The 14,861-nt window shown below is 36.5% G+C and overlaps 1 protein-coding gene across 4 annotated transcripts in view; it reads right to left on the reverse strand.

Annotated features, from left to right (window-relative positions):
- The window catches only part of LOC121381661 (integral membrane protein GPR155-like), a 30,122-nt gene that overhangs the window by 8,142 nt on the left and 7,119 nt on the right, over positions 1–14,861 (reverse strand). For 3 of the 4 annotated variants that reach the window (XM_041511002.1, XM_041511001.1, XM_041511004.1), the window contains exons 2-13: positions 14,346–14,776; positions 13,129–13,413; positions 12,162–12,276; positions 11,470–11,647; positions 9,372–9,527; positions 8,700–8,783; positions 8,119–8,327; positions 7,509–7,602; positions 6,152–6,416; positions 4,644–4,960; positions 3,252–3,347; positions 1,382–1,446 (exon numbers count right to left, since the gene is read on the reverse strand). In XM_041511002.1, the coding sequence (XP_041366936.1) occupies positions 1,382–1,446; positions 3,252–3,347; positions 4,644–4,960; positions 6,152–6,416; positions 7,509–7,602; positions 8,119–8,327; positions 8,700–8,783; positions 9,372–9,527; positions 11,470–11,647; positions 12,162–12,276; positions 13,129–13,413; positions 14,346–14,730 (2,249 nt within the window). In that variant the 5' untranslated portion in view covers positions 14,731–14,776. Of the gene's footprint in view, positions 1–327; positions 355–1,381; positions 1,447–3,251; positions 3,348–4,643; positions 4,961–6,151; positions 6,417–7,508; positions 7,603–8,118; positions 8,328–8,699; positions 8,784–9,371; positions 9,528–11,469; positions 11,648–12,161; positions 12,277–13,128; positions 13,414–14,345; positions 14,777–14,861 lie in introns of all 4 variants that reach the window. The other variant, XM_041511003.1, reaches the window with a different exon arrangement.

Consider the following 14,861-nt stretch of genomic DNA (forward strand, 5'->3'; position numbering starts at 1 on the left):
CAATAATTTCATACATATGAAAAACATATACATGTATTAAGAAGTAAAATGAAAACTGACTGCTACAAACTTTAACACATGACCACAAACACTAGATATATACAGACATTGGCATTCTAAACAATAAAATGTATTCAATATTATGTAATTTTAGTTGCCAAAAAGATTCTATTAATCAGAAACATCTTACAAATGGCTGCAAACTCTGGATGGTACCTTTAAGTTTTCAGTTATTTTCATTATAAACACTAATATTTTGTTATCGTACATGTATATATCAATAATATATTGTTATGTAAATAATGTGTTTACTATGCTGATACTTACCGTATATATTGTATATTACATATATATCTGAATAAAACACAACTAGATCAAATCACATGTATATGTGGGTGGGGTTTTCGTTTTATCGAATGCTACTGAGCATGAAGTACTGTTTTAAACTTCATAGATGTGACCTTTTGTTGTAACCTCTTGTAATCTGACGACGGTTTTAAACTTATTTCGAGAATTTTGTTTTAAAAATGTATAACAAAATTCACTTAAACATATTAACTGAAATACAACAAAAACATTTTGAATACTGTAAACTGGGAGGGAAGTGCATGCATATAAATTTTACGTCATTTACACCTAACCTCAAGTCATCAAATTTATAAGCATTTGCATTATTTTTATTGCAGATATGCACTGAAGATACCAATTTAAGTGAAAAATAACTTGTATGCTAATATTTCGCTGCATTCACTGATCCGTTTGAATAAAAACTGTTATCAGCTCTTTAGCAACTGAAAAACAAAGGTATTTTTAAATATAGAATAACTAGTTAATGACGTCAGATATCTGCTTTATCCTGTGAAGGTAAGAATGGGAAATTCCGCGAGGCTCTGCTGAGCGGAATTTCTCATTCTCAAAACCGTATGCTTTTGACCCCCCCCCCCCCCTAAAAGTGTACATCCCCAAATGAAAAATGTTGATCGACATTTTTCATTTTCAAAAAAAGTGTACGCTGGCCCCTTAATTCCCCCCTCCCCCTCCCCCGCGTATGATTTGTACCCTCGTGAAAATGTTGAAAATTATGGACGACCCCTAAGAATACACTGGCTGAAAAATGTATTTTCATGAAAATATTTTTTCCATGCAATAATTAATAATCCATAACTGTAACAGTAATATTTGAAAACATTTTATAATCTTTCTTTTTTTTATGGACCAAAATGTTGGGTTTTTAAAAAAATAATGTTTGAATGGTCCAAAACATAATGAAGTTTGTTCTATTTATTTTATAATTAGTACATGTTTAGCATTACAGTACAAAATATTGTATAAAAAAATACAAATAAAAGCAGAAGACTTATAGTGCATTGTGGGTACATACCTTCTAATTAGGGGCGAAAACATGAGTCTTGTGTCAAAACCAAATACAGCAAATATAAGAAAACCCTGAAAAAAACACCAAAAAAACACCAACCCCACTTCAAACAAATGTATGAAAAGCCTAAAAAGAAAACATTCATAATTCACTGGTGAATAACACAACTACCACAGCTGTTTAAACAAACTGCAAATATGGTAAACCAGACCAAAACAAATTTGTAAATATGAATTTCAGATTGTTTGTGCCTAAACTTAATCCACAAAATTTATACACACACATTATATTAACTGCAGATACATGTTTCAGATACATCAACAATTGGTTTTGAAATTTACAAATCTCGAACATGCACTAAGATGTGTATTTGCAGTGAAAACCACCACTTAACAATATTAATCTATTTCACAGAAAGCAACATTGTAAGTAAACTATTAAAATCTATTCAAGCCATAATCAAATCATTACATAAGAAAGAATCCTAAATATAAGTTTAACAAAACTGTTTCATCTCGTATGCAAGAATAATTGTAAACACAGTAATTATACGACTAGTGCTTGCTCTATACTTCATTAAAGGTCATGGCCATGGTTATATGATCCAAACATAAGAACGTACCTGTCCGTAGTTGAACACTCCGTCTAGGAACTCCACTTCTATGTATATCCCTGTTGGATGTTTGTTGAACATTCTCCACACACACAGAAATAAACCCCAAACATAACAACGTACCTGTCCGTAGTTGAACACACCGTCTAGGAACTCCACCTCTATGTATATCCCTGTTGGATGTTTGTTGAACATTCTCCACACACACAGAAATAAACCCCAAACATAACAACGTACCTGTCCGTAGTTGAACACACCGTCTAGGAACTCCACCTCTATGTATATCCCTGTTGGATGTTTGTTGAACATTCTCCACACACACAGAAATAAACCCCAAACATAACAACGTACCTGTCCGTAGTTGAACACACCGTCTAGGAACTCCACCTCTATGTATATCCCTGTTGGATGTTTGTTGAACATTCTCCACACACACAGAAATAAACCCCAAACATAACAACGTACCTGTCCGTAGTTGAACACACCGTCTAGGAACTCCACCTCTATGTATATCCCTGTTGGATGTTTGTTGAACATTCTCCACACACACAGAAATAAACCCTAAACATAACAACGTACCTGTCCGTAGTTGAACACACCGTCTAGGAACTCCACCTCTATGTATATCCCTGTTGGATGTTTGTTGAACATTCTCCACACACACAGAAATAAACCCTAAACATAACAACGTACCTGTCCGTAGTTGAACACACCGTCTAGGAACTCCACTTCTATGTATATCCCTGTTGGATGTTTGTTGAACATTCTCCACACACAGAGAAATAAACCCTAAACATAACAACGTACCTGTCCGTAGTTGAACACACCGTCTAGGAACTCCACCTCTATGTATATCCCTGTGGGATGTTTGTTGAACATTCTCCACACACACAGAAATAAACCCCAAACATAACAACGTACCTGTCCGTAGTTGAACACACCGTCTAGGAACTCCACTTCTATGTATATCCCTGTTGGATGTTTGTTGAACATTCTCCACACACACAGAAATAAACCCTAAACATAACAACGTACCTGTCCGTAGTTGAACACTCCGTCTAGGAACTCCACCTCTATGTATATCCCTGTTGGATGTTTGTTGAACATTCTCCACACACACAGAAATAAACCCTAAACATAACAACGTACCTGTCCGTAGTTGAACACTCCGTCTAGAAACTCCACCTCTATGTATATCCCTGTTGGATGTTTGTTGAACATTCTCCACACACACAGAAATAAACCCCAAACATAACAACGTACCTGTCCGTAGTTGAACACACCGTCTAGGAACTCCACCTCTATGTATATCCCTGTTGGATGTTTGTTGAACATTCTCCACACACACAGAAATAAACCCTAAATTAAAAGAAATTAGATACTGGAAATGTTGTGAGCACAAAATATTAGCAAATTTAGCAAGGCCATACACAATGCTAATATTTTATGATGCTAAATTTAATGTTAAAAAAAATAAAAAAGTGTTTTATTTAACGACACCACTAGAACACATTATGTACATGCATTAATCATCGGCTATTAGATGTCTAACATTTGGTAATTTTGATATATAGCCTTAGAAAGGAAAGCTGCTACATTTTCCCATTAATTAGTAGCAGCGGATGTGTTATATGCACTACCCCACAGACAGGGTAACATATACCAGTTGTGTTACACTGGCTGGAACAAGAAATAGCTCAGTGGGCCCCACTGACGCAGATGGATGTTAAAGTTTGTTTTGTTTAACAACACCACTAGAGCACATTAATTTATTAATCATCGGCTATTGGATGTCAAACATTTGGTGATTTGGACATAGTCTTAGAGAGGAAACACGCTACATTTTCCCATTAGCAGCAGTGGATCTTTCATATGCACCATCCCACAGACAGGATACCACATACCATGGTCTTTGATATATCAGTAATGGTGCACTGGCTGGAACGAGAAATAACCAATGGGCCCACTAACAGGGATTGATCCTAAACCGTCCGCACATCAGGCAAGAGGTTAAATTTAACACTGAGCTAAATCCTGCCCTTCACTATTATTATAAAACATTAGTAGCAGGGGATCTTTTATATGCACCATCCCACAGACAGGATAGCACATACCACGGAAGAAAGGAAATGTTTTATTCAACGACACACTCAACACATTTTATTTACGGCGTCGGACATATGGTTAAGGGCCACAAAGATATTGAGAGAGGAAACCTGCTGTCGCCACTTCATGGGCTATTCTTTTTGATTAGCAGCAAGGGATCTGTTATATGCACCATCCCACATACAGGATACCATGGCCGTAAATATATCAGTCGTAGTACATTAGCTGGAATGAGAGAGAGCCAGTGAGCCCAACGGCACATCAGGCAAGAGCATTAACACTGAGCCACATCCCGCCCCTTCACTGTTATTATAAAACAGTTATAAAAGGACATATCTATGACATACAAAGCTAGTTCTGTGTGCGAAGAAAATTTTGCCAAATTATATCTTAAACTTAAAAAATAACAGAAATCCAGTTATTTTCTAGCAAAATATTAATTATTATGTGAAATTATTTTGACAAAGTGGAATAAAATTTGCCAATTGTTTTTAAAATTCGCAGTTGGCGAATTTGGTGTGCACCAGGGCTAACCCTGGAAATACTTACTATAAACATCGACAAAAGCAAAAGAAGAATTAGCACTAGGTGGTGTCCGGTCTGGTACTCGTCCTGCAGGGAATCCTGGATACTTTGTTTCTGCCGTGGAGTCGTGTCGTCAATGACGATGGTATTAGCCAGGTAAGACTGCAGTCTACTCTGACACTGTCGGCGCTGTTCTGATGAACACTGGCCGAGTAGACATGTTCGCTCGTTGAGACTTGATTCGAGCAGCGTCTCGGATGTCAGGGACGAATCAGAACTCGAATATTCTGAATCCTGGACCAAATTCTTTGGGAACGGAATTATTTCTTCAATGTTTTGATCTGGTGGGAAGAGGATAAATATTTTATAATGTTTATTGGAGTGTTGAACTTATTATACACAATGTCTTTAATGTAATAATATTGTTTAGCAAATATATTAATTATGACAATGCACTATAATACAAAGACAAGATGTAACAATATTAATATGTGTTTATTAAACACTCGGAGAGAAATGTGTATGAGATTTGTGGGGTCTATTTAACAATAGCTGCATGGATGCTCCATGGAGATGACCTAATACCAAAGCCATGCTGTCTAATGAACGTAACACTATCAAAACTAACTGTTCTATGATATATTTATGACTTGCATGTCTCATCTACATTCAGTATTTATCTAGTTCGTAAAACAAAAAATAATAATTATAAAATTAAATTTTAAATTAAAAGAGAAAAATTCATTTACTAGCTTAGAATTTTTCTTTGGCGCACACTAAGATGAATATAATATATAGTTTGTGAAAATAGAGCTGAATGTAAAAACTTAATATTGCACAAATCTTGACACCTCCATCACCACCAGAAAAGAAATACCTATATCTCACCTTTTACTACATCAAGGTAATAAAACAATTTAATAATAAATTCAAAACATTATGATGAACAAATCTGTCAAGTTTCCACCAACTCTGTCTTTTGAGCTGTCCACACCATCACCTACCTGTCTCAACTTCCTCCACGGGTGCAGTCTCTGGTCACCTACCTGCATCCACCCTTCATCCTCATCCTCTACCTCTAATAAAGCTGGTCTGAACCATGACACTATTAACTAACGACCGCCAGCAGTAGGGGATTATCATAGGTGGTTACAAGTGCCTTTTAACGATGCCAGAATGAACTACTGAACACTCTCAGAAGTGCTCATTCTAGTCCCACAGCTAAAGGCTGATGGGAAATGACAGGTGTGTGGCATGGATAGCCACAAGAGACAAACACATGGCACTATTTGAGATACAAGGACTGGGATGTGGAGGTGGACAGCAAAAGAAGTTGAAAGATAGGAAGAGCTGCCAGATCGGGAAGAAATGAGATGGAATTCTAAGGAAAAAAAGGAAAGGGGTTGGGGTGGTGCAGTGAGATAATTTAAAAAACAAACAAAAAAAACTCCAAAGGTACCTAAGGCGAGAAAGGAAAGAGTGGGTAGGGGTGAAGTGGGATAATATATATATATATTTTTTTAAAAAGGTACCTGTAAAGGAATGGGTCCCTTCACAAGACTCATACTTCTGGAAGTCCGGGAACTCGATCCTCTGCTTGGGCTCGGTGTTAAGCAGATCCCACGTATCCGACGAGTCTGGGTTGTTGAGGAGGGCGCCACCTTGGTGTGGTGATGTTGTATCTTCAGGAGGCGACGTTGTCACTGGCGTCAACAGCCGGTCATTGCGCTGACGTATTATCAGTGCAGTGATGGTCAGAATAATGTTTATTAGTAACACCAGCACGGAAAATATAGACTGAAACAAAACAAAACAGAAATATTTGTTTAACAACAATTCGACACATTTTAAACTATGGCTATACACAAAACAATGTAGATATGTAGCTGAATTTGTGAAGTCTGTTTTTTTCAAAATCACAGGTGCTTAAGCATTTTAAATGTATGTAGTTGTGTGAATTTAAGACAAGAAAAGAAGGAAGAGTTGTTTCATTTAAGACAAAACTCAGGCTTTGTAAGCGGCCGATGTTTTTTTGTTATTTGATCAAGAGTGAGAAATGGAACTCGTATATATATATATATATATATATATATATATATATATATATATATATACACACCTTCCTATAATCGTGACCATTATCATATCTGAGTCGATCAAGGGCAATTGAACACAAACATATTGCACCACAGCTATATACCAATGATGATGGAATTATGACATATTCAAATAAAATATCCTGATGGAAAGAAATAAAGAGGTAACATCAACACTAACAGAGAAGACTGACTGCAACCAAAACAATCATCCACGGTGTCAGTAAGTTAACCGTGGCCCATATTTCCGAAGCCATCTTAGCCCTACGTAATTGAAAAACCATTGTAAGCTATAGTGCTATAGTGACGTCATATCCCATGGTGGTTTTACGATTTTGTAGCAATATGATAGCACGACTGGTACATCAAAGGCTGTGGTATGTGCTATCCTGTCTATGGGATAATGCATATAAAAGATCCCTTGCTGCTAATCGAAAAGAGTAGCCCATGAAGTGGCGACAGCGGGTTTCCTCCCTCAATATCTGTGTGGTCCTTAACCACATGTCCGACGCCATATAACCGTAAATAAAATGTGTTGAGTGCGTCGTTAAATCAAACATTTCCTTTCTTCATTATGATAGCTTCGAAAATGACTAGCCACTTTACTGACATTCAATCCCACATTATATCTTTGTACTTTTTTACAGACATTAGGGTGCTGATAGTCTACACTATCAAGTGTTCCCTTATTTCTTTTTCTCAGTACAGACGTTTTCCTCACAACCTACAATAGGCTATATATGTTAATGTGAAACAAGACCACTGTTTTGAAGATGGTCTAACAGGACGTTACCTGGGTGTCTCCGAGATGGAACGACGGGTCTATTTCGTGGACTATGTGCTGGTGGCCACAGAAAAACAACAGGCCAACCGTTGTTATGGGTATACTGAAACAAACAAAGTTATTATTAATATTTTCACCAGACTATACTTCTTGAATGAAAATAATATCACAATATCAAAAGAATAACTATTCTCCAGTTTTAAAGCTCCAGTCTTGAGTATATTTTTTTAATTTTCCATTTACACCAGATCATCCACCTTTTGGGGTTTTTTCTGTGACATGATATTCTTTTATATCCTTGATCTGAACCCTAGGTGATATAAAAACGCAATATTCACAATGTCACCACTTAGAAACTGGAATACAAGGCCACCATTTTGTGATAAAATATCCCTAAAAACATGGTGACAGAACTGTATTTGAACCAAAGCAAATGACCGTATCTGTAGGCACAAAAACGAGAGAGAGAGAGAGAGAGAGAGAGAGAGAGAGAGAGAGAGAGAGAGAGAGAGAGAGAGAGAGAGAGAGAGAGAGAGACACACACACAGACAGACATAGAGACAGACAGACAGGCCAAAAACACAGTGTAATAAATCAACGGATATTCACGAACACTCACCCAAAGCCGAAGAAGAGCAACCAGACTTGAACCCGGAACACATAACACAGACTGCGCGTGTGTATGAGACACATCACCAAGGCAACCATCGACGTGCAGCACCGTGTCCCGAACACCCCGACGAGGAGCAGCACCATCTGAAAGTACTGCCTCCACAGCGGCACTCCGTCACTCTGACAGTACATCACCATGCCAATGCAGCCGATGAGCTGAAACACAACACAAACACATGGGCAATCTTTTATATATTATGAAATTGGGCAATCTTTTATATATTATGAAATTGATCTACAGACCAAGCCTAGATTAACATCTGGCTTGAAATTGGGGGGTTTGGTTGGGTTTTTTTTTTAAATGAATGAATAAATAAATGAATAAATGAATGAATTAAATTAAATGAAATCCTCAACATAGTCCATAATGAAATGTTGGCATTTTCGAGCACTGTCCAAAACATGCATCAATCAGATCTGACAAATAAACGTTACATGTCCGTCTTCTTGAAAAAACCCATTTGTGGTTCACTAGACAGGAAATTCTATGTTATACCTATATCAGTGATGAACTGGTATATAACTAACCTGACAAAATATGAGACACATTGTGAACCGGTGAGGTATCCGTTTCCATCGTCCACTTAGAAACAGAACACCCATGACCCAAACCTGCAAAGAAATCATTAATAAGATGAATTTTATTATCCATTTAATACAAAGTGTGACAGGAAGTCAAAGACTTTTTCTTCAACTAATATGATGTAATATGATTGGATGAGACATTAAAAGCACACAAAAAACAACTCATTACATTTTATGGTAACATTGTGTTTAAATGAGGATGTATACACAAATTTCTCTATTATGTAGTGTAGAAAAAAAGTTTGAATATTTAAAAAATAGATTTATGAGATGAAACCTTTATTTTCACGACACATTTTTCTGTTACAAAGTTCAATGAAACAATTGGGAACTATAATAGTGAAATACATGTGTAAGTTAATTTGAAAAATAAAACTTCATAATTTAAAATATTTTATTATACTGATTTGATAATTGTGCATCTTTTTTAGATTTACAGCCATTTTTACTGTTTGGCTAATTAAATATTTAATTTAGATACCGATTTTCTTATCAGATTTACCAAACTTCTAATAATTTGCAGGGTTCAGGTTAAACAAAGAAAACAAAGAGTAGCACATCAAGTAAAAAAATAAATAATAATAATTAAAGAAATTTAAATGCTAAATTACGCACACAGCAGATGATGCTGATAATACTTGTGTCGAAGAACGTCTCGCGAAGAAGACTCTTGTAGTCGAGTTCACTGTTCACAATGACGGTCATCATCTTAGCCGATACGAACATCAGTGGAGCAGAGATAAACGTGCACACGACCATACCTGTAGCAATCTGGAATATATGGTGTAATTGTACCACCATGATTAAATGTTTTTTTTAAATGTTTTATTTAATGACACACTCAACACATTGTATTTATGGTTATATGGCGTCAGACATATGATTAAGGACCACAGAGATTATTGAGAAAGGAAACCCGCTGTCGCCACTTCATGGGCTACTCTTTTCGATTAGCAGCAAGGGATCTTTTATATGCACCATCCCAAAGCCTTTGATATCCCAGTCGTGGTGCACTGGCTGAACGAGAAATAGCCCAATGGGCCCACCAACGGGGATTGACTGCGCATCGAGCGAGCGCTTTACCACTGGGCTATGTCTCGCCCCTGTACCACCATGAAGACATGAAAAAACAGTAGCAATATGGTAAATTCATCCTAATATCATATCATACCTGTAGCAATCTGGAATATAAAGTAAAATAATATCAATAGAGTGAATTTACGCAGCCTGTTTTTCTTAACTGCAGGTGTTTAAGCATTATAAATATATGTAGTTACATGTGTATAAGACATAAACAGGCTTTATAAATATATGTAGTTACAAGTGTATAAGACATAAACAGGCTTTGTAAATATATGTAGTTACATGTGTATAAGACATAAACAGGCTTTGTAAATATATGTAGTTACATGTGTATAAGACATAAACAGGCTTTGTAAATATATGTAGTTACATGTGTATAAGACATAAACAGGCTTTGTAAATATATGTAGTTACATGTGTATAAGACATAAACAGGCTTTGTAAATATATGTAGTTACATGTGTATAAGACATAAACAGGCTTTGTAAATATATGTAGTTACAAGTGTATAAGACATAAACAGGCTTTGTAAATATATGTAGTTACATGTGTATAAGACATAAACAGGCTTTGTAAATATATGTAGTTACATGTGTATAAGACATAAACAGGCTTTGTAAATATATGTAGTTACAAGTGTATAAGACATAAACAGGCTTTGTAAATATATGTAGTTACATGTGTATAAGACATAAACAGGCTTTGTAAATATATGTAGTTACATGTGTATAAGACATAAACAGGCTTTGTAAATATATGTAGTTACATGTGTATAAGACATAAACAGGCTTTGTAAATATATGTAGTTACAAGTGTATAAGACATAAACAGGCTTTGTAAATATATGTAGTTACATGTGTATAAGACATAAACAGGCTTTGTAAATTTGGCCCATTATGATTAATTAAGTGGTTTAATGTGGTTTAAATTCAAACCAGGGCTGATGCTTATAACATTTTAGAGTCTAGACTCAAATCTCAAACGAAGTCACAAGCATACAAGCTGTATGACAAAGCTATGACATTAGTCTCAAGTTGTTATTGAAGATTTAAGACAACACTTAAAAAACAACCCTCCAATTACTGTTAAAAACCTAAGCTAGATGCCCAGGGCTACCTCTTTTCACTAAATTATCTATAAACTTAAAAAATGCATAAACCCTGTTATTTTCTAACAAAATATCAATTATTACATAAAATTATTTCTCCAAAATAAAATAAAATTTGTCAGTTGTTTATAAAATCTGCAACTGATGAACTTAGCGAGTGCTAGAGCTAGCCCTAGATACCATTCCATTCAGATCTCAGAAAGTCACATCTATTGGACAGAAACCCCATCACTGTTAAAAACCTATGATAGATGCCATTCCATTCAGATCTCAGAAAGTCACATCTATTGGACAGAAACCCCATCACTGTTAAAAACCTATGATAGATGCCATTCCAGTCAGTGTTTAGAACTTAACTCTTATCAGACAGAAAACCCCATCACTGTTAAAAAGCTATGTTAGATGCCATTCCAGTCAGATTTCAGAATTTAACTCTTATCAGACAGAAAACCCCATCACTGTTAAAACCAAAGCTACACATGTAGACATGATTCGAGTCAGACCATGGCAAGCCTTACGTACAATGTCCTCGGCTATGTTGTGCTGACTGGCGTACAGAAACACAGAGGGCGCCGTGGGAAACGTGCCATACAGGAAGCCATACATGCTGAGAGATTCACTCTCATTGGCCTTCATGATTGATGTGTCCTTGTTCGTCAGCCAGCCAATCACCTCCCATGTAACAAATGGCAACAGTAAACTGAAATATAGTTAAAAATAGATTTTATTAAATACCACTGGTTCTGACATTTACAACAACCTAGCACTATCCTCATATACTTGATATTTGTTATACTAATGAATTCTCATACATTTAATTACCATCATGATTTATAAAGGCATAATTACCACCTTTCTAGTCCTATATGATTTACTAGATTCTAATTGGATGATATCACTAAAACAATTAATGATATCTTTTGATTAAAACAAATTGCAAAAATGTTATTACACAAAATTAATAATAACAATAAAATAAACTGCCCCAAAATGGAAACATAAATCTTAAAGAAAGAATAAGTGTATGTATTGGGGTTTTTTTATAGCAGAAATCATATTTTTCTAGTTGTAGATAGGTAGATTAATCACTTTACATATGTACCACTTTACTCACCTTAACATAGATACATCATGTGACATGTAGAAAAGGGTTTAGGTTAATCAAACCCTTAAACAATAAATCAATATTAGAATTATCTAAAGTTAAAACTTACGTCTTTGCACCAATCAGTAAAATAGGCACCAGAAGTCCAATACCTCGGACGGCCTTGACCTTGCCGACAAGACTTAAACCAAGATAAAACAAGGCTGTTGCACTGAATGCATTGCCTGTAAAGAAATGAAAATATGTTTACAATATGGCACATACTGTCTTATTTCCACGATGAAGCCAGGATAAAGCACTGGCCGAACGGAGCAACACTGCCTGTAAAGAAATGAAAATATGTTTACAATATGGCACATACTGTCTTATTTCCACGATGAAGCCAGGATAAAGCACTGGCCAAACGGAGCAACACTGCCTGTAAAGAAATGAAAATATGTTTACAATATGGCACATACTGTCTTATTTCCACGATGAAGCCAGGATAAAGCACTGGCCGAACGGAGCAACACTGCCTGTAAAGAAATGAAAATATGTTTACAATATGGCACATACTGTCTTATTTCCACGATGAAGCCAGGATAAAGCACTGGCCGAACAGAGCAACACTGACTGTGAAGCTTAGGGGTTCCAAAGACTTGACAGAGACAGCGTTTTTTAGTACCACAACCGGACTCCAAATCTAAAGCATAACCCACAATGTGTTTATGTATTAAATATTCTTTATCTAATAATTACAACCAGAGGCCTATGAAAATTGCAAGAGTGATAGTTTCATTAGCGCATCCCTAGCACAAGTATAGTTTTGTGTAACCCATTTTTCATTCATGCATTGAATTTTTGACATCGTCTACATGGTCATAACGGGTAAAAACAAAATGAGTTAAGTGAATTTTATTTTTGCATCACCCATAAATGGTATATGCAAATTTTCAATTCTTAGAGGCCCGCAATCAATATCATCAGAGCTACAGATAAATCGGAAAAATTACCAGCTAAACATTAAAAGTTTACCAAGTCACTGAAACAATATAACACATGATGCATTCTACTTATATGTGACTCAAACAGCTTACCCAACACTTGTAGAATGTCTCGCAGGATGTTTGGAACGGTTTGTTTAAAAGCAAAATTCCCAGCGATTCCAATCGCCGTCATGAAGACGATCGGGTTAGCAACGACACTCCAAACCACTTGCCAGGCGACGGTGCACGCCCCCGTTTCCACCCCAGTGGTCCCCCGCCGTTTGTGAATTTCCATCAGTGTGAAGCCAATCGGGTTGAGGAACACCAGTGATATTGGAGCTATCAGGTAAATATACTGTAAGTAGTCGGGGTGTGTGTCTTGGTATAGAGCTTGCACTGAAATAAATACAATTATAACGGGTTATACACATTTTCAATTCTCACAGGGCTGAAAAAACATGAATGAAATATAGTCAATCAGAAAGAAAATATGATTTCAATGTTGTTCCAGAAATGATCATGAATGGGTTTGTGGGTGTGATTTTACAGTTAGCTCAGTCGGTAGAGTGCTCGCCTGACATGCTTTGGTCGTAGGACCGAACACCCTCAATCAAATATTATCTAATTGCTTTTGTATTCCATCCCATCCAGTACCCCATGACTGGTGTATCAAAGGATGTGGTATATGCTGTCATGTCTGAAGAAAAAGTAAGAAAACGTTTTATTTAACGGCGCACTCAACACAATTTGTTTACGGATATATGGTGTCGGACATATGGTTAAGAACCACACAGATATTGAGGGAGGAAACCTGCTGTCACCACTTCATGGGCTACTCTTTTCAGTTAGCAGCAAGGGATCTTTTATATGCACTATCCGATACAGGACAGCACATACCATGGTCTTTGATATACCAGTCGTGGTGCACTGGCTGGAGCAAGAAATTGTATGAGGATAAGTGCATATAAAAGATCTCTTACTGCTAATGGAAGAAGACTTCTGCAGAATTAAATGTCTTGCCTACCATTTTAATTTAATTAACTGTTTTCATATGCAATGTGATGAACATCCATGTGAACAACTACACGTCTGTATAAACCAAGTATAGTTTGTAAAAAATTAAGCTAAACATGAAACTTTAACGTTGAGCTAAGTGCAAAAGTTGATGCCAACATTGCTGTCACAGCTGCCATCGCAAAAGTAATATCTATATCTAAATTCTTGCTTTTTTATTTCGTCAAGGTGAAGATGACATTAAAACAACATTCTGACTATACTACATGTGCGTGTAATTAAACTGTACTTCACTCCAACCATATTGCACTTACATATGGGATATCCGAGAGCGAAGTCATTGCTCTGTGTACAGAATATCGCGAACAGTCCTGCGTATCCGAGATTGACTGGCCGCTTGATGACGAGACTGATGACGATGATGATGATGAACACGACGGTCTTGGCGATGAGGATGCTGCTGAGGAATGTCCAGTTGACCTGCTCAAAGCGGAGCTCACACATGCTCTTGAAGAGCAGTGCCGGCAGACAGAAGCTGGAGACGAATGTCCCAATCCCTTTGCTGTGAGTAGGGCTGATGAGACTGGTGCGCCCTGCCATGTAGCCAAGGAGGATGATGATAAAACACTCCAAGATGGCCGGGTACAGGTTGTCAAACGAGATGTTCACCGACGTGGCATTTGTCAAGTTATTCATCATGTCTGCTGGATGGTTGGCAAATTAACAAGGAAACAAATCTGAAAATCTGAAATTAATTTTTAACAATTATTTTATTAAAATGTTTATGTACAATTTACATTGCATATACATATTGGGCCGAATTTACAAAG

The sequence above is a fragment of the Gigantopelta aegis genome, chromosome 9, assembly GCF_016097555.1.
Source record: "Gigantopelta aegis isolate Gae_Host chromosome 9, Gae_host_genome, whole genome shotgun sequence".
Taxonomy (NCBI): domain Eukaryota; kingdom Metazoa; phylum Mollusca; class Gastropoda; order Neomphalida; family Peltospiridae; genus Gigantopelta; species Gigantopelta aegis.